The following is a 19,335-nucleotide window of genomic DNA, read 5'->3' on the forward strand; positions in this document are numbered from 1 at the left end:
GGCTTCCAATCCCAGGCTCCTTATCCAGCCAGACCCAGTGTCCTCTGAGGTCAGACGAAATGGTCTATTGCCCTCTTCTGGCCTAAAACTCCCCCACCTCAGCAGCTCCCAGCCCCACTGTCTCTTCTTAGCTCCCGGCCTCTTTCCCCAGACAGCCCCAGGCCCCTTTTCTCAGCTCCTCGTGCCATACTCTGCCCACCTCCAAGCGGTGCCCCCTCCCCTGCCCTCCCAGACCTCTCATTCCCCTGCCTATATTAAAACTATAGGGAATTCCCCCTACACATACACACACATGCGCATGCGTGCGCGCGCACACACACACACACACACACACCCCTCTCTCCCTACTCTGCACACACAATCCCCCCTTCAACATCCTCCCCCCCAGGCTCTGGCACACCCTGGGGAAGGATGATCTTCCTGGGGAAGCCAGTTCTGGTCTCCGGAAGCTGCGGTTTCCTGCCACTGATCTTGGGTAACAGGAAGTACGTACACACACAAGGCTGAGACCACAGCACATTCGGCGCCTGGAGGTTGGGGGGTGGGCGGCCTTCAAGGAAGCGGGATTAAAGGGGGAGAGTGGGGACTCTCCTTAGCTGGCTCCCCCAGCCCCTCACCGAGGGGGTTCATGTTATTCCGAGCTCTCCCTGTACCCCCGTATTGTCTCGCCCCTCCTGACCCACGCAGCTCTTCTGGGGTGTCATTCCCCTCTGAACCCCACCCACCTCAAACCAGCCTCCTTCCATGCCCCCTGCAGGTGGGGTTCATCGCCCTCTGAGCCCTCCCCTCCCCCAAATCGCCCCCAGCCCTTCACTTGTCCCATTGTGAAAGACTGAGTCCAGGCATCAAGCCATGACATGAGTGGATGAATGCAAACCCATCAGTCTCCTGTGCCAGCTCCCTGAGTGGTGGAGAGGAAGTACTGCAGCGGGACCGAAGGAGACCAGCCCTCTGTAGGCTGTGCTGTGTCCATTTGTCTGGGGCGGGGGGAGCTCTCAGCTGAGCATGGGGGCCTGCAGGCCACAGCGGGACAGGTCGGTGCAGACGTAGTAGGTCCGTAACTGGCCTTTGCCCTTGACCTTGATAACCCCGCGGAGGTAGCAGGTGTAACCCAGGGTCTCCAAGGCCCTGGCTGTCTCCTCTGTGACCTGCGGGGAGGAGGAGTAAAGGAGAGAAGGGAGAAAATTAACCTTGTAATTTCAGCAGCCCTCCTAGGTCCCTGGTTGGGGGGATTCTGGTGCTGCAAGCTTCCCACAGTGATGCCATGGTCCCTGCGTAGTCCTGACAGGGCTGGGAAGGAAACGGCAGCCCTCTGCTCATTGGGAAGGGTGCTCTGTACACGGCAGCCCAGGTTGGCTGGGGTTGGTTCATTTCAGCTGAGCCTCGTCTTGCCAGCCTGGATCTGAGCTCACAGGTTAGTGAACAGGAGAGCCCAGAACCAGGGGGGAAGAGGACATTCGCTTGACCTGAGCTCAGCGCTGCAGGGAGCCAAGAAAGTAGATTTAAAAACAAGAGTCTGCTAGGCAGACCCCTTCCCCACCCGCCAGGGTTTCATTTCTGAAAACAGCTGGGCAGCTAGCCCCAGGCCACGCCAGGGGAAGGAGTAAAGAGGAACCAGAATCAAGCTAGTTCCACTTTTGATCCTGTAGTAAGGGCTTCAACCCTGAAGGCAACGGTGCTCCCCCACCCCATTGGGGCACATGGCCCCATCTCATCCCACCCCATCTTCCATCCATGTGGCTCTCCTCACTGGCTAACCTGCCTCCCCCAACCCTGCTCACTTCATTAGCCGGCTTCCTCTGCACCCCAGAGTGCACTACCCACCACGGAGCAGCGGGAAAGAACACGTTTGGGAACAAACAGGGCCTGGCTAATGTGCTGCTCTCACCAAAGTGCACCTGGCTTTACCAAATATTTAATTGGCCTCCACAAACTGCTTTTCCTCGCTTGCAGATTATAGTGATCTTAGCCCAAGAAGCCCTGGAATGGGATTCCTTCCGAGGACGTGCTCAGTTGAGACATGATGACATTGACTTATGGATTTTATTAACACTGTTGAGCTGCTTGTGAATGATTTTGTGACTATACACATTGGCGACATCTTTCTGTGAACGCCGCTGCATTTGGCACTGAAAGTCACTAGATTTGTCACCGGTCATGTTGACACTTATTTTCTCGCTAGGGAAACCAAAATGTCACTAAATCCGGTGACAAAGTCGCTAAGTTGGCAACACGGCATCATTCCTCATACCTGGATCTTCCCCAGCACCCCGGTGCTCTCCATGCGACTCGCCACATTCACTGTGTTTCCCCAAATGTCATACTGGGGTTTCTGGGCTCCAATCACACCAGCCACCACGGGGCCATGGTTTATACCTGGAAAGGAGGTGGGAAGGTGGGAGAGAGGTAGGAGGATGGGGGACACAGCAAGTAAGATATGTGCAGGGCGAGACCATGTGAACATTTCATAAGAGCTTCAAAAATGACCTGCCATGACACAGTTTGTTGGAACAGGCCTGAAATCCCAGCACTGAACATCAGCATCCCAGCTCGGCATCCCCAGAATTCCAGCACCCAGTGTTGAAATCCTGACATCCAAATACCAAACACATCCCCCAAATCCCTACATTGCTCCTCCCCAATCCTAATCACATATCCCCAAATCAGTCATCGGAGCAGGGTCAGCACTGGTCATTGCACATGCGGTCCAGTGGGTGGGGTCATCGCTGGAAATTGGGGAAGCAGGGCCAGTCGGGTGAGGTCAACGTTGGCCATAGTTGGTGTACCCAACCTGCAAGGCCAACGTTGGCTGGCAGCCATGGCCAACCAGCAGGCCCAAGATTGGCTGTCAGCCATGGTCAACCAGCAGGGTCAACAATGCTGGCCACATCCAATGGACAGCAAAGGTTGCAGAGCCTGGGGGTGATTGTTCCTGCATCAAGGTTGGAGGGAACTCACCCACACGGAGTTTGAAGGTGTTGAATGAGTGTTTGTTGATGATATCCAGCTTGGCTATCAGCGCCACCGCGAACTCCACCATGATGCCCAGATGGGTGTAGCTCCTCTCGGCATCCTGAAGGGTAAACCCCACCACCACCACCATGGGAAAGGAGGAAAATCCACCAATCACAATCAGGGAACCAATGTCTAACCCCACCCACAACCAATGAGAAAGCAGCCAACCCACCATCAGGGCGTATCTCCAGGAGATGAGCAAGGGTCTGAGATAGATGGGATACAGGGTAAGCTCAGGAGCTGTCACTCAGTCCCAAGGGGTTCTGGGAAACTGGAGAACACTTGGCTGGAGCTCCAGCAAGGAGGGAGAAAGGAGGTACCTGCTGGTTGTCCTGGCCAGAGGTGGCATTTAATCCCGTAGCTGCCATGTAGGTGCTGCCAATGGTCTTGATCTTCTCCACACCACTGAATTTTGGCTTTGAGAGCAGCTGCAGAATTATAAATAACCACGTCATTGGTCCATTCAGCTCCATCTCACTCCCCCTACTTCCCCTGGATTAGATCCTCAACCCAACCAGCTCTATTGAGACAGCAGCCCTCTGCCGCAGATCGGTCCCATGACCTATTAACGACGTGCTGAGATGCTGCCCGCTTTCCAGTGCCCAGATCTCATCTGAGCCCCCTCAGACCTCATCAAAATCCGCAATGATCTCATTGAGCAGCCGCAGACACTCCAGCCCTTCGTGGTTGACGTTGGACTCGGAATAGAACTCCTTGAAGTCGGGGATGGAGGCGAAGAGGACACAGACACAGTCATAGGATTGATGGTAAAGGTCCTGGATGGGAGAGTGGGTGGCAGAGAGAGACAGCCCGTCACTTTCTGATAACTTCACACAGGGCGAGGACATGGCAAATAGACACAAACCAAACCACAGCTAAAACTCACCTACCACTGCCAACACTACCACCAGCCAAACCCAGCCACCCCCAACCAACACAGACCGCACCAAACCTGTCCAACTACCACAGTCAGTACAGCCAATATAGCCCACCAACTCCAACCATCATCCCCAGCCAATAAACCCACCCAGCCAGGGCCGGCTCCAGGCGTTTTGCTGCCCCAAGGACCCAAACAAAAACAAAAAGCAAAAAAAAAAAAGCCGTGATCGCAATCGCGATCTGCGACAATTCAGCGGGATGTCCTTCACTCCGAGCGGGAGTGAGGGACCCTCCGCCGAATTGCCGCCGAATCCCTGAAAGTGCTGCCCCACTCCCGAGTTGCCGCCCCAAGCACCTGCTTGGTAAGCTGGTGCCTGGAGCCGGCCCTGCACCCAGCCGACCCAACCACCACAATCAATACAGCCACCCAAGCCAGCCAGATCCCACCACAATCAGCCAACTCCAAACAGCACAGTCATACAAACCCATCCACTCCCAAACCACACTCCCACAGTCCAGTATAGACCCCACCTCCAACCAACACAGCTATCCAAACCCAACCAATGTATTGATCAGCACAGCCAATCAAAGCCAAACATCCCCAACTAACACAGCCATCACACACCTACCCAACCACCCCAGTCAACACAACCCACCAGTCAGTCAACTTCAGCAACACACCTCTCACCACAGCCAGCCAAACCCAAACACCCCCAACTAACACAGTGCGCCATAGCTAACCAAACGTTAGTGAAACCCAACCAGCCCCCAGTCAACACAACCCACCAAACCCAGACAACCCACCCATCACTAAACTCAACCACCACCCAGTCAGCCCCAGCTCCACCACAACCCAAAGCAAAACGCCACCAGACCACCATGATTTATCCCAACCACCATAGCCTCCTGAACCCATCCGTCACCTCGCATGAAACAAAACCTAACACAACCAATATTATGACCCACCGAAACCAATCACTTCCCCATTCCACATCATCACCCCAGAAAGATTCCACTACATCATCACACACAGACCCCACAAGAGCAATTTAACAGTAGCTGTTGAGATGCTCAAACCAGCCAATGTGATTCGGTAGCTCAAACTCATTCAAGTTAGACCAAATGCAGAGACGGGCTGCAAGGATGATCAGGGGAATGGAGAGCCAGTCTGACAAGAGGAAAAAGAGGCTGACTGCTCTCTGTAAATATATCGGGGTAAACACCAGGGAGGGGGAAGAGCTCATGAAACTAGAGGACAACGCTGCCACGAGAACAAATGGGATAAACTATCCATGGAGCAACTGAGGCTGGAGAAGATAAGAAGGTTTCTGACCATCAGACAAAGGAGGTTCTGGAAGAGCCTCTAATAGGAGTGGTGGCGGTGGGAAAACCCTACAGTAGTGTGAGGATGGTGCTCGATAGGGAAGATGGGGCTCTCCGAGGTAGCAGGACCCGCCTTTGGTGACCCAGGAGGCCTTTTCCCATCCTACAGTCCTAAATCCCAGTGATTTCAATGGAAACTGAGTGTCCATATCTTGGCAATCATAGTAAACTTATATGGACACACACCATGTCAGGATCTCAGGAATGAGACCCAAGCATCCAGGAGAGTTCTGCTACGGGCCCTGCTGTTCTCAGCAACACAGGTGAGGGAGTAGCATGGGGAATGGGACCCAGACATTCACAGTGACATCCCTGTAGGACCCACAGCTCTCAGCCCCAGGGAGACAGGACCAGGATGGGGAAAGCAGAGGTCACAGATTCTTTCCCCCCTCAATGCATAATTGGCCAGATGCATTCCAGAGTATTTTTCACCTTCCTCTGAAGTACCAGGGATTGGCCACAGCTGCAAATAGGACATTGGATGGAGTGGACCAGGGCTCTGAGGTGGTTCAGAGAACCATCCGTCTAGATGCCTGGCTGGTCAGTCTGGAGCACATGCTCTGGGTCACCAGATTTGTGGTAGGAAAGGAACCTCCGCCCAGGTCAGATTGGCAAGGATCTGGGGTGAGTTTCCACCTTCCTCTGAGGCATTGGGTGTGGGACGCCTACTGGGATCACCTGGCCGTGTGTCACCGAATAAATTCCTGGTGTTGCAGGGTCCTCAGGCATCGGTAGCACCTCAGTCTCTCCAGTGGCCACAACAGTTTAGCCTCCCAAGGACTGAAACGCTTTGGCCTAACCCAAGCTGGGCCCAGTACAGGGGTCAAACTGTCTAACCTAACAGTCCCTTCTGGCATTAAACTCGGGGAAACTATGAATTGTTAGCCCACTTCCTTCTGGCTGCAGTCCCCATCTTGGCCACCGGGTGGCAGCATTAGAGAGTTGAATGATGGCAGTCCAAAATTCCCCCCTTAAAGGGGAGGCACACAGCCAGGCTGACCTCATTACGCCGGTTCTGGCCGATGAATTGCTGAGCCACGTCGGCCGGGAGCACGTTCTCCAGCAGGACACGGTTCAGGTTCTCCATGGTCTCGATCTCCTCGCGCTCCTTCTTGAACTTCTTCTTCCACAAGAAGTCAAGACGGCAATAATACTCATTCTTCAAGAGAGACACAGAGGGGTCCGGCCCATCAGGACCCCCTAGTCCTGGAGAGGGGCAGTTCTCACCCTAGCGGGCCCTGCACTTCCCAGCATCCAGTAGGAGCGACTGGAATGGGATCCAGGATTGCATGCAGCTCCCAGCACCTGGGGGGGAGAGCCTGGGACAAGGGACGGGCCCCAGGCCCCTGGGATGGAAGTGCAAGGCACTGCCTGTACGGGCACTGCAGCTCCCAGCACCCAGGGAGAGAGTGGGACCCAGTTGTGCGGGACAGCAGCACAGGACACTTCCTTCTAGGGGGCTTGCACCAACCACAACAGACTGGGATGGGACACTGGACCCAGGTGTCCTGGATAGTGGTACAAGGTGCTCACCCCCAGGGGCACCGCAGCAGGACAGACTAGGATGGAGAAGGGAACCCAGGGGAGGTCCCAGTGGGACCTGCAGCTCTCAGCCCCACAGGGGGAGGAACTGGAAGGGGGAATGGGACCCAGGTATCTGGGATGGCAGTGCCCCACCCTAGGGGGCCCTGTGACTCACTTGTCTAGCCAGGGCCAGCAGGGTGAAGAAGAAGACAAAGAGGGAAACGGCTCCCATCAGCTTGGGTTCCTTCAGGACCCCCGGCCTGTGGACAGGAGAGAGACCAGGGAGCAGAGAGAGGGTTGCCAGCTTCCTAACTGTTGAATGCCCCATGTCCCGCCTCTTCCCTCGAGGCCCTGATCCTGCTCCGTGTCTTTCCCCGAGACCCCGCCCATGCCCCTACGAGCGTCTTCCCCACGGCCCTGCCCACTTCTCTGCCTCTTCCCCCCATGGCCCTGCCCCCTGCTTGTTCCTCTCTCCCTGCTCTTCCTCCACCGCCTCCCCTCCCTGGGCTCCCTCTGTTCCGAGGAGCCTGCCTGCCTGCCTGCCCTGGTTGAGCAGGGGCTGGCACGGGCTGATGACCCGGCATCTCCCCTCCCTGCCGCTCGCCAGGGCTAACCAGACTTGTAGCGTCCGGTCAGTACATCTTTCCGGTAGAAAACTGGGCATCTGGTAACCCTAAACAGAGAGCAGACCTGGGCCCGGCTCGGACCTGCGAGGAGGACTGCGTTGTGTTTGAGTGGGAGATTTCTGGGTTCTGCTGGGGCAGGGGCTAAGCAGGGGGAGCGCTACCCTGGCGGTCAGTGCTGGCCCCAGTGCGACACTAGGGGGCGCTGTGCTGCAGGGACCCAGGCGGGGGTTCAGCAGGGGGCACTCTCCAGGCACAATCAGTGCTGGCACTAGAGGGCGCTGTGCTGCAGGGACCCAGGCGGGGGTTCAGCAGGGGGCGCTCTCCCCGCACAGTCAGTGCTGGCACTAGGGGGCGCTGTGCTGCAGGGACCCAGGCAGGGGCTCAGCAGGGGGTGCTCTCCCTGCACAGTCAGTGCTGGCACTAGGGGGCACTGTGCTGCAGGGACCCAGGCAGGGGTTCAGCAGGGGGCGCTCTCCCCGCACAGTCAGTGCTGGCGCTAGGGGGCGCTGTGCTGCACGGAGCAGGAGAGTGGAGACTCAGTACAGGATGCTCTCCCCCAGCAGTCAGTGCTGGCACTAGGGGGCGCTGTGCTGCAGAGACCCAGGCAGGGGCTCAGCAGGGGGCACTCTCCCAGCACAATCAGTGCTGGAACTAGGGGGCGCAGTGCTGCAGGGACCCAGGTGGGGGCGCTCTCCCTGCACAGTCAGTGCTGGAACTAGGGGGCGCAGTGCTGCAGGGACCCAGGTGGGGGCGCTCTCCCTGCACAGTCAGTGCTGGCGCTAGGGGGCGCTGCGCTGCAGGGACCCAGGCAGGGGTTCAGCAGGGGGCGCTCTCCCCGCACAGTCAGTGCTGGCGCTAGGGGGCGCTGTGTTGCACGGAGCAGGAGAGTGGAGACTCAGTACAGGATGCTCTCCCCCAGCAGTCAGTGCTGGCACTAGGGGGCGCTGTGCTGCAGAGACCCAGGCAGGGGCTCAGCAGGGGGCACTCTCCCAGCACAATCAGTGCTGGAACTAGGGGGCGCAGTGCTGCAGGGACCCAGGTGGGGGCGCTCTCCCTGCACAGTCAGTGCTGGAACTAGGGGGCGCTCGGCTGCAGGGACCCAGGTGGGGGCACTCTCCCAGCACAGTCAGTGCTGGAACTAGGGGGCGCTCGGCTGCAGGGACCAGGCACGGGCTCTGCAGGGGGCGCTCTCCCCGCACAGTCAGTGCTGGCACTAGGGGGCGCTGCAGGGGCACCTCCCCTGCGGTTACCTGAGCATGGTCTGGTTGGGGTAGAGGTGTCCGACGTAGCAGTCGGAGAGCCAGGCGTGGCTGTGGAGGAAGAGGACGTTGTAGATCACCAGGCAAAGCGTCAGCATCAGGAGCTTGAGTTCAAAATTCATGTGGAGGAAGAGTGAGCAGGAGAGGAGTCCCAGGATGCAACAGTAAACGTAGTACTGGGGAGGCAAGGGGGAGGGGCATATGGGGAAGGGGCGGGGCAAGGGAGAAAGGGGATGGTGAGTTAAAGACCTTCCCAAGTCCACCCCCACCCCCAGCAGCATCCTCCTGGAACGCAGAGCTTACCGGAATGCTGAATAAGGAATCGGTCGAGGGAGATTCTCGTGTGGCGTTCACTGGCACCGCGGGATTATGGGATGGTGGAGGACACCAGGGCGTGGGTATGAAGAACTGCTCAAAGAGGAGGATGGTATTCGTAAGCAGCAAGAGGGATACAGCTGGGGATAGAACCCAGGAGTCCTGGCTCCCAGCCCCCTCTGCTCCAACCACTAGACCCCACTCCCCTCCCAGAGCTGGGGATAGAACCCAGGAGTCCTGGCTCCCAGCGCCTCCTAGTCTAACCACTAGACCAGAGGTGGGCAAACTACAGCCCACAGGCCCCTCCTGCCCCGGGAGACTACCCCCAGCCCCTCCCCTGCTGTTCCCCTTCCCCGCAATGCTCTGGGAGGTGGGGCTGTGAGCTTCTGGGGCAGCACAGCTGCAGAGCCTGGCCTGCCCCAGTCTCAGTGCTGCACGGCAGCGTGGCTGGCTCCAGGCGGGCGGCGCGGCTGCCTGCCCCGGTCTCTGTGCAGCACGGCAGCGTGGCTGGCTCCAGGCGGGCGGCGCGGCTGGCTGCCCCGGTCTCTGTGCTGCACGGCGGCGTGGCTGGCTCCAGGCGGGCGGCGGGGCTGGCTGCCCCGGTCTCTGTGCTGCACGGCGGCGTGGCTGGCTCCAGGCGGGCGGCGGGGCTGGCTGCCCCGGTCTCTGTGCTGCACGGCGGCGTGGCTGGCTCCAGGCGGGCGGCGCGGCTGGCTGCCCCGGTCTCTGTGCTGCACGGCAGCGTGGCTGGCTCCAGGCGGGCGGCGGGGCTGGCTGCCCCGGTCTCTGTGCTGCACGGCGGCGTGGCTGGCTCCAGGCGGGCGGTGGGGCTACCTGCCCCGGTCTCTGTGCAGCACGGCGGCGTGGCTGGCTCCAGGCGGGCGGCGCTCCTGCCTGCTCCGGTCTCTGTGCAGCACGGCGGCGTGGCTGGCTCCAGGCGGGCGGCGCGGCTGCCTGCCCCGGTCTCTGTGCTGCACGGCGGCGTGGCTGGCTCCAGGTGGGCGGCGCGGCTGGCTGCTCCGCTCTCTGTGCAGCACGGCGGCGTGGCTGGCTCCAGGCGGGCGGCGCGGCTGCCTGCCCCGGTCTCTGTGCAGCACGGCGGCGTGGCTGGCTCCAGGCGGGCGGCGCGGCTGCCTGCCCCGGTCTCTGTGCTGCACGGCGGCGTGGCTGGCTCCAGGCGGGCGGCGCGGCTGCCTGCCCCGGTCTCTGTGCAGCACGGCAGCGTGGCTGGCTCCAGGCGGGCGGCGCGGCTGGCTGCCCCGGTCTCTGTGCTGCACGGCGGCGTGGCTGGCTCCAGGCGGGCGGCGCGGCTGCCTGCCCCGGTCTCTGTGCTGCACGGCGGCGTGGCTGGCTCCAGGCGGGCGGCGGGGCTGGCTGCCCCGGTCTCTGTGCTGCACGGCAGCGTGGCTGGCTCCAGGCGGGCGGCGGGGCTGGCTGCCCCGGTCTCTGTGCTGCACGGCGGCGTGGCTGGCTCCAGGCGGGCGGCGCGGCTGGCTGCCCCGGTCTCTGTGCTGCACGGCGGCGTGGCTGGCTGCAGGCGGGCGGGGCGGCTGCCTGCCCCCGTCTCTGTGCTGCACGGCGGCGTGGCTGGCTCCAGGCGGGCGGCGCGGCTGCCTGCCCCAGTCTCTGTGCTGCACGGCAGCGTGGCTGGCTCCAGCCAGGTGGGGCGGCTGCCTGTCCTGGTGCTCTGGGCGGCGCGGTAGCATGGCTGGAGCCAGCAGTGCTCCAGGCAGCGCGGTAAGGGGGCAGGCCGCGGGGCGCGTGGTGGATAAAGGGCAAGGGAGTTTGGGGGAGTGGTCGGGGCGGGGGTGTGGATAGGGGTCAGGGTGGTCAGAGGGCGGGGAACAGGGGGGTTGAATGGGGGCAGAGGTCCTGGGGGGCAGTCAGGAAGGAGGGGGGGTGGATGGAGGGCAGTCAGGGGAAGGGGTTCTGGGGGCAGTCAAAGAGAAGTGGGAGTTGGATGGGGCAGGTGTGTGCATAGGGATCGGGACGGTCAGGAGGGAGAGTGGGGATTGGATGGGGCCAGGGGACCCGGAGGGGCAGTCAGGAAGGGGGTGGATTGGATGGAGCGGCGGGAAGTCCGGGGACAGGGAACAGGGGGAGGTTGGATGGGACAGGAGTCCCGGGGGGAGCCATCGGGGGGGGGGTCGGATTAGGGGTTGGGGGCCGGGCCATGCCTGGCTCTTTGGGAGGCACAGCCTCCCCTAACCGGCCCTCCATACAGTTTTGGAAACCCAGCGTAGCCTTCAGGCCAAGAAGTTTGCCTGCCCCTGCACTAGACCCTGCTCCCCTCCTAGGGCTGGGGAGAGAGAACCCAGGAGTCCTGGAGCCCAACCCCTCTGCTCTACGAGACCCCGCTCCCCTCCTAGGGCTGGAGAGAGAGAACCCAGGAGTCCTGGAGCCCAGCCCCTCTGCTCTACGAGATCCCGCTCCCCTCCCAGGGCTGGGGAGAGAGAGAACCCAGGAGTCCTGGAGCCCAGCCCCTCTGCTCTACGAGACCCCGCTCCCCTCCCAGGGCTGGGGAGAGAGAACCCAGGAGTCCTGGAGCCCAGCCCCTCTGCTCTACGAGACCCTGCTCCCCTCCCAGGGCCGGGGAGAGAGAACCCAGGAGTCCTGGAGCCCAGCCCCTCTGCTCTACGAGACCCCGCTCCCCTCCCAGGGCTGGGGAGAGAGAACCCAGGAGTCCTGGAGCCCAGCCCCTCTGCTCTACGAGACCCCGCTCCCCTCCTAGGGCTGGGGAGAGAGAACCCAGGAGTCCTGGAGCCCAGCCCCTCAACTCTACGAGACCCCGCTCCCCTCCCAAGGCCGGGGAGAGAACCCAGGAGTCCTGGAGCCCAGCCCCTCAACTCTACGAGACCCCGCTCCCCTCCTAGGGCTGGGGAGAGAGAACCCAGGAGTCCTGGAGCCCAGCCCCTCAACTCTATGAGACCCCGCTCCCCTCCCAGGGCCGGGGAGAGAACCCAGGAGTCCTGGAGCCCAGCCCCTCTGCTCTACGAGACCCCGCTCCCCTCCTAGGGCTGGGGAGAGAGAACCCAGGAGTCCTGGAGCCCATCCCTCTGCTCTCCGAGACCCCGCTCCCCTCCCAGGGCTGGGGAGAGAGAACCCAGGAGTCCTGGAGCCCAGCCCCTCTGCTCTACGAGACCCCGCTCCCCTCCCAGGGCCGGGGAGAGAACCTAGGAGTCCTGGAGCCCAGCCCCTCTGCTCTACGAGACCCTGCTCCCCTCCCAGGGCTGAGGAGAGAACCCAGGAGTCCTGGAGCCCAGCCCCTCTGCTCTACGAGACCCCGCTCCCCTCCTAGGGCTGGGGAGAGAGAACCCAGGAGTCCTGGAGCCCAGCCCCTCAACTCTACGAGACCCCGCTCCCCTCCCAAGGCCGGGGAGAGAACCCAGGAGTCCTGGGGCCCAGCCCCTCAACTCTACGAGACCCCGCTCCCCTCCTAGGGCTGGGGAGAGAGAACCCAGGAGTCCTGGAGCCCAGCCCCTCAACTCTACGAGACCCCGCTCCCCTCCCAGGGCCGGGGAGAGAACCCAGGAGTCCTGGAGCCCAGCCCCTCTGCTCTACGAGACCCCGCTCCCCTCCTAGGGCTGGGGAGAGAGAACCCAGGAGTCCTGGAGCCCATCCCTCTGCTCTCCGAGACCCCGCTCCCCTCCCAGGGCTGGGGAGAGAGAACCCAGGAGTCCTGGAGCCCAGCCCCTCTGCTCTACGAGACCCCGCTCCCCTCCCAGGGCCGGGGAGAGAACCTAGGAGTCCTGGAGCCCAGCCCCTCTGCTCTACGAGACCCTGCTCCCCTCCCAGGGCTGAGGAGAGAACCCAGGAGTCCTGGAGCCCAGCCCCTCTGCTCTACGAGACCCCGCTCCCCTCCCAGGGCTGGGGAGAGAACCCAGGAGTCCTGGAGCCCAGCCCCTCAACTCTACGAGACCCCGCTCCCCTCCTAGGGCTGGGGAGAGAGAACCCAGGAGTCCTGGAGCCCAGCCCCTCTGCTCTACGAGACCCCGCTCCCCTCCTAGGGCCGGGGAGAGAGAACCCAGGAGTCCTGGAGCCCAGCCCCTCTGCTCTACGAGACCCCGCTCCCCTCCCAGGGCCGGGGAGAGAACCCAGGAGTCCTGGAGCCCAGCCTCTCTGCTCTACGAGACCCCACTCCCCTCCCAGGGCTGGGGAGAGAGAACCCAGGAGTCCTGGAGCCCAGCCCCTCAACTCTATGAGACCCCACTCCCCTCCCAGGGCCGGGGAGAGAACCCAGGAGTCCTGGAGCCCAGCCCCTCAACTCTACGAGACCCCGCTCCCCTCCCAGGGCCGGGGAGAGAACCCAGGAGTCCTGGAGCCCAGCCCCTCGACTCTATGAGACCCCGCTCCCCTCCCAAGGCCGGGGAGAGGATGCCCCCTCCCTTGGTTACTCACCAAGTTGAACATGGCCATGGTGAGGACGACCAGGATGGTGGTGATGCCCAGGGTGACCCGGAGCCAGGGCTGGGTGCAGACGGCCGTGGAGAGGGAGGGGACCCAGTACAGCATCTTGGGGCCTTTCTGGAAGCACTTCTGGGAGAGCAGCAGATGGGAGGACGGGGGTGGGGAAAGGGGGGGGTTAGATTGCCCCCAGCCAGGGGCTGCAGGGACGAGAGCTTCCCCCAGCTGGGGCGTGTTGGGCTGGGGGGATACAAGGGCAACTCTGGAGCTGCAAGCGTCCCACAGCAGTGCCCTGCCCATCTCACTTACCGCCAGGTTCCCAGCGAAGCAGATGAAGAGGAGAAGAATGAAGAGGAAGAAGGAGACGCCGTAGGAGATCCCTAGAGCTGGGGTCCTGGAGGAGAACGGAAGACAAACTAGAAATAATAGGGACCCCCCAGGCTGGGCTGGCAGGGGGCTGCGGGCCGGGAACGAGGGGCACCAGCAGAGCTGCGGGGGGAGGGGGAGGGCTGGGCTATCAAGGGGCTGCGGGTTGGGAGTGAGGGGCACCAGCAGGGCTGAGGGGGGCAGGGCTAGGCTATCAGGGGGCTGTGGGTCGGGAGTGAGGGGCACTGGCAGAGCTGGGGGGAGCCCATGGCTGGGCTATCAGGGGGCTGCGGGTCGGGAGTGAGGGGCACCGGCAGAGCTGGGGGGAGCCCATGGCTGGGCTATCGGGGCTGCGGGTTGGGAGTGAGGGGCACCGGCAGAGCTGAGGGGCAGGGCTAGGCTATCAGGGGGCTGCGGGTCGGGAGTGAGGGGCACCGGTAGAGCTGGGGGGAGCCCATGGCTGGGCTATCGGGGCTGCGGGTCGGGAGTGAGGGGCACCGGCAGAGCTGAGGGGGGCAGGGCTGGGCTATCAGGGGCTGCGGGTCGGGAGTGAGGGGCAACGGCAGAGCTGGGGGGAGCCCATGGCTGGGCTATCGGGGCTGCGGGTCGGGAGTGAGTGGCACCGGCAGAGCTGAGGGGGGCAGGGCTGGGCTATCAGGGGGCTGCGGGTCGGGAGTGAGGGGCACCGACAGAGCTGAGGGGGGCAGGGCTGGGCTAGCAGGGGCTGCGGGTCGGGAGTGAGGGGCAACGGCAGAGCTGGGGGGAGCCCATGGCTGGGCTATCGGGGCTGCGGGTCGGGAGTGAGGGGCACCGGCAGAGCTGAGGGGGGCAGGGCTGGGCTATCAGGGGGCTGCAGGTCGGGAGTGAGGGGCACCAGCAGAGCTGGGGGGAGCCCATGGCTGGGCTATCAGGGGGCTGCGGGTCGGGAGTGAGGGGCACCAGCAGAGCTGGGGGGAGCCCATGGCTGGGCTATCAGGGGGCTGCAGGTCAGGAGTGAGGGGCACCGGCAGAGCTGGGGGGAGCCCATGGCTGGGCTATCGGGGCTGCGGGTCGGGAGTGAGGGGCACCGGCAGAGCTGAGGGGGGCAGGGCTGGGCTATCAGGTGGCTGCGGGTCGGGAGTGAGGGGCACCAGCAGAGCTGGGAGGAGCCCAGGGCTGGGCTATCGGGGCTGCGGGTCAGGAGTGAGGGGCACCGGCAGAGCTGGGGGGAGCCCATGGCTGGGCTATCAGGGGGCTGCGGGTCGGGAGTGAGGGGCACCGGCAGAGCGGGGGGGGGCAGGGCTGGGCTATCAGGGGGCTGCGGGTCGGGAGTGAGGGGCACTGGCAGAGCTGGGGGGAGCCCAGGGCTGGGCTATCAGGGGGCTGCGGGTCGGGAGTGAGGGGCACCGGCAGAGCTGGGGGGAGCCCATGGCTGGGCTATCGGGGCTGCGGGTCAGGAGTGAGGGGCACCGGCAGAGCTGGGGGGAGCCCATGGCTGGGCTATCAGGGGGCTGCGGGTCGGGAGTGAGGGGCACCGGCAGAGCTGAGGGGGGCAGGGCTGGGCTATCAGGGGGCTGCGGGTCGGGAGTGAGGGGCACTGGCAGAGCTGGGGGGAGCCCATGGCTGGGCTATCGGGGCTGCGGGTCGGGAGTGAGGGGCACCGGCAGAGCTGGGGGGAGCCCAGGGCTGGGCTATCAGGGGGCTGCGGGTCGGGAGTGAGGGGCACCGGCAGAGCTGGGGGGAGCCCATGGCTGGGCTATCGGGGCTGCGGGTCGGGAGTGAGGGGCACCGGCAGAGCTGGGGCCGGGGGGGATCCCAACCCCTCTCTCATCCTCACTTGTGGGCCACCAGCATCTGGATGAGGAAGCCGGCGAGGAAGACCAGGAAGGTGCAGGCCGTGTAGTACTTGAAGGCGGGCAGGGCCGAGAGTCGATACTAGGCGGGGAGAGAGCGAGAGCGGCCATGAGGGACCGTGGCCACCAGCGGGCCCCGTGCAGCACAGCGCCCCAGTCACCCCTCACACCCAGCAACTCTTTACAGGGGGTTGGGCTGCGAGCTTCCCCCGGCAGTGCCCCCTCGCCCACCGGAAGCCCAGCTCACCTCCTTCTCCATGAGTTTCTCCTTGAAGTACAGGGTGATGCGGTTAAAATCCTCCGACTTCCTCCACTGCCTGAAACGGGGGAGAGAGGGGTGTGGGTGGGATCTGGGACCCCCCTGCCAAACACACGTACCCCGGCCCCACTGCCCAACTCCAGCTCTGCCCCTGTCCTCTCCTTGCTGCTCCTCTCTTGCCTCCCCCCATGAACCCGGCCCCCTGTACCTTTCCCCTGCCCTGACTCTGCACCCCGTGTTCTGCCCCCCATGGCACGTTCCCTTACATCCCACCTGCTCCCTGGGATCCCTCCCTCTTTCTCCCCTATCCTCTTCCCCAGTACCCCAGCCCCCCATTCCCCAGCCCCTCTTCTGCATTTCCTCCCAGATCCTCCTCCCTCTCCCCTCACACCCTTTTCTCCCCATCTACCCCCACCCCCCACCCCAGGACCCTACTTCTGGGAGTTGAGCTGTTCCAACACCTGGAAGAATTTCTCATCCACCCCATCGAGCTCCTCATCCGGCCCCTTGGGGGAGCGAACCCTGAAAACGGAACGGGGGGGGTGAGGTGTGGGGGAGGGGAGAGAGCACCCTATAAGGCAGGGGTCCGCGGGGCCCTGTGGCTAAAACCCAGAGCCCGAGCCCGGCACCCCCCCCCACCTCCGCAGGGTGGAGCCAGAAGCCGCGGGGCTGGAGGTGGGAGCAGCTGGGCTGAATTCCAGACCCCGAGCCGCACGGGGCAGAAGCCCTGAGCCCATGGGCAGAGTTGGGGAGACACGGCGGTGGTGCCCTGTCCCAGGCTACAGCGCAAGAACAGCGCGGTCCCGGGGCAGCTCCACACCCCTGGTCCGCCACCTCCTCTTCCCGCTCCCTGGCCCGGTCGGCGGTGGGAAGCCGGAGCCGGGCACTGTGTGGCAGCTGGTGCCATGGGGCAGATGGCCGCGTTCCCTCAGATCCCGCTGCTCCTGGGCTTGAAACTGCTCCTCAGCTCCCAGCCCCCTTCGCTCCCGCAGCCCGTAAGAGCCGCCTGGGTGGGGAATGCGGCACCCTGGCTGGCAGAGCCCTCGGGGCACAGGGACCCCAGGGCAGCCCTCCCGGCACACAGCCCCGAGGTACCCCCTCCCTGCGCCCTGAACTCCCCCCCTGCCATCACACAGCCCCGAGGTACCCCCTCCCTGCCCCCTGAGCTACCCCCCTGCCATCACACAGCCCCGAGGTACCCCCTCCCTGCCGCCTGAGCTCCCCCCCTGCCATCACAGAGCCCCGAGGTACCCCCTCCCTGCCGCCTGAGCTCCCCTCCTGCCATCACACAGCCCCGAGGTACCCCCTCCCTGCGCCCTGAACTCCCCCCCTGCCATCACACAGCCCCGAGGTACCCCCTCCCTGCCCCCTGAGCTACCCCCCGCCATCACACAGCCCCGAGGTACCCCCTCCCTGCCCCCTGAGCTAACCCCCTGCCATCGCACAACCCCGAGGTACCTCCTCCCTGCCGCCTGAGCTCCCCTCCTGCCATCACACAGCCCCGAGGTACCTCCTCCCTGCCCCCTGAGCTAACCCCCTGCCATCACACAACCCTGAGGTACCCCCTCCCTGCAACCTGAGCTCCCCCCAGCCATCACACAGCCCCGAGGTACCCCCTCCCTGCAACCTGAGCTCCCCCCAGCCATCACACAGCCCCGAGGTACCCCCTCCCTGCCCCCTGAGCTCCCTCCCGCCATCACACAGCCCCGAGGTACCCCCTCCCTGCAGCCTGAGCTCCCTCCAGCCATCGCACAGCCCCGAGGTACCCCCTCCCTGCCGCCTGAGCTCCCCTCCTGCCATCACACAGCCCCGAGGTACCCCCTCCCTGCAGCCTGAGCTCCCCTCCTGCCATCACACAGCCCCGAGGTACCCCCTCCCTGCAGCCTGAGCTCCCCTCCTGCCATCACACAGCCCCGAGGTACCCCCTCCCTGCAGCCTGAGCTCCCCTCCTGCCATCACACAGCCCCGAGGTACCCCCTCCCTGCAGCCTGAGCTCCCCTCCTGCCATCACACAGCCCCGAGGTACCCCCTCCCTGCAGCCTGAGCTCCCCTCCTGCCATCACACAGCCCCGAGGTACCCCCTCCCTGCAGCCTGAGCTCCCCTCCTGCCATCACACAGCCCCGAGGTACCCCCTCCCTGCCCCCTGAGCTCCCCTCCTGCCATCACACAGCCCCGAGGTACCCCCTCCCTGCAACCTGAGCTCCCCCCCTGCCATCACACAGCCCCGAGGTACCCCCTCCCTGCCGCCTGAGCTCCCCTCCTGCCATCACACAGCCCCGAGGTACCTCCTCCCTGCCCCCTTAGCTAACCCCCTGCCATCACACAGCCCCGAGGTACCCCCTCCCTGCCGCCTGAGCTCCCCTCCTGCCATCACACAGCCCCGAGGTACCCCCTCCCTGCAGCCTGAGCTCCCCCCCTGCCATCACACAGCCCCGAGGTACCCCCTCCCTGCAACCTGAGCTCCCCCCCTGCCATCACACAGCCCCGAGGTACCTCCTCCCTGCCCCCTGAGCTAACCCCCTGCCATCACACAACCCTGAGGTACCCCCTCCCTGCGCCCTGAACTCCCCCCCTGCCATCACACAGCCCCGAGGTACCCCCTCCCTGCGCCCTGAACTCCCCCCCTGCCATCACACAGCCCTGAGGTACCCCCTCCCTGCAGCCTGAGCTCCCCCCCTGCCATCACACAGCCCCGAGGTACCTCCTCCCTGCAGCATGAGCTCCCCCCCTGCTATCACACAGCCCCGAGGTACCCCCTCCCTGCAACCTGAGCTCCCCCCCTGCCATCACACAGCCCCGAGGTACCCCTCCCTGCCGCCTGAGCTCCCCTCCTGCCATCACACAGCCCCGAGGTACCCCCTCCCTGCACCCTGAACTCCCCCCCGCCATCACACAGCCCCGAGGTACCCCCTCCCTGCCCCCTGAGCTCCCCCCCTGCCATCACACAGCCCCAAGGTACCCCCTCCCTGCCCCCTGAGCTAACCCCCTGCCATCACACAGCCCCAAGGTACCCCCTCCCTGCCCCCTGAGCTAACCCCCTGCCATCACACAGCCCCGATGTACCCCCTCCCTGCAACCTGAGCTCCCCCCAGCCATCACACAGCCCCGAGGTACCCCCTCCCTGCAGCCTGAGCTCCCCCTGCCATCACACAGCCCCGAGGTACCCCCTCCCTGCCCCCTGAGCTCCCTCCCGCCATCACACAGCCCCGAGGTACCCCCTCCCTGCCCCCTGAGCTCCCCCCAGCCATCACACAGCCCCGAGGTACCCCCTCCCTGCAACCTGAGCTCCCCCCAGCCATCACACAGCCCCGAGGTACCCCCTCCCTGCAACCTGAGCTCCCCCCAGCCATCACACAGCCCCGAGGTACCCCCTCCCTGCAACCTGAGCTCCCCCCAGCCATCACACAGCCCCGAGGTACCCCCTCCCTGCCCCCTGAGCTCCCCCCCTGCCATCACACAGCCCTGAGGTACC

The 19,335-nt window shown here is 64.0% G+C and overlaps 1 protein-coding gene across 3 annotated transcripts in view; it reads right to left on the reverse strand.

Annotated features, from left to right (window-relative positions):
• Positions 1-780: 780 nt before the first annotated feature.
• The window catches only part of ADCY4 (adenylate cyclase 4), a 31,680-nt gene continuing 13,125 nt past the window's right edge, over positions 781-19,335 (reverse strand). The window contains exons 12-25 of one of the 3 annotated variants that reach the window (XM_030539765.1): positions 16,298-16,384; positions 15,851-15,920; positions 15,588-15,685; positions 13,715-13,799; positions 13,400-13,537; positions 8,990-9,094; positions 8,678-8,790; positions 6,977-7,061; positions 6,278-6,436; positions 3,645-3,791; positions 3,336-3,443; positions 2,959-3,073; positions 2,252-2,376; positions 781-1,148 (exon numbers count right to left, since the gene is read on the reverse strand). In XM_030539765.1, coding sequence (XP_030395625.1) covers positions 996-1,148; positions 2,252-2,376; positions 2,959-3,073; positions 3,336-3,443; positions 3,645-3,791; positions 6,278-6,436; positions 6,977-7,061; positions 8,678-8,790; positions 8,990-9,094; positions 13,400-13,537; positions 13,715-13,799; positions 15,588-15,685; positions 15,851-15,920; positions 16,298-16,384 — 1,588 coding nt within the window. In that variant the 3' untranslated portion in view covers positions 781-995. Of the gene's footprint in view, positions 1,149-2,251; positions 2,377-2,958; positions 3,074-3,335; positions 3,444-3,644; positions 3,792-6,277; positions 6,437-6,976; positions 7,062-8,677; positions 8,863-8,989; positions 9,095-13,399; positions 13,538-13,714; positions 13,800-15,587; positions 15,686-15,850; positions 15,921-16,297; positions 16,385-19,335 lie in introns of all 3 variants that reach the window. The other 2 variants (XM_030539764.1, XM_030539766.1) reach the window with 2 other exon arrangements.

This window comes from Gopherus evgoodei, chromosome 21, assembly GCF_007399415.2.
Source record: "Gopherus evgoodei ecotype Sinaloan lineage chromosome 21, rGopEvg1_v1.p, whole genome shotgun sequence".
NCBI classification, from domain to species: Eukaryota; Metazoa; Chordata; order Testudines; family Testudinidae; genus Gopherus; species Gopherus evgoodei.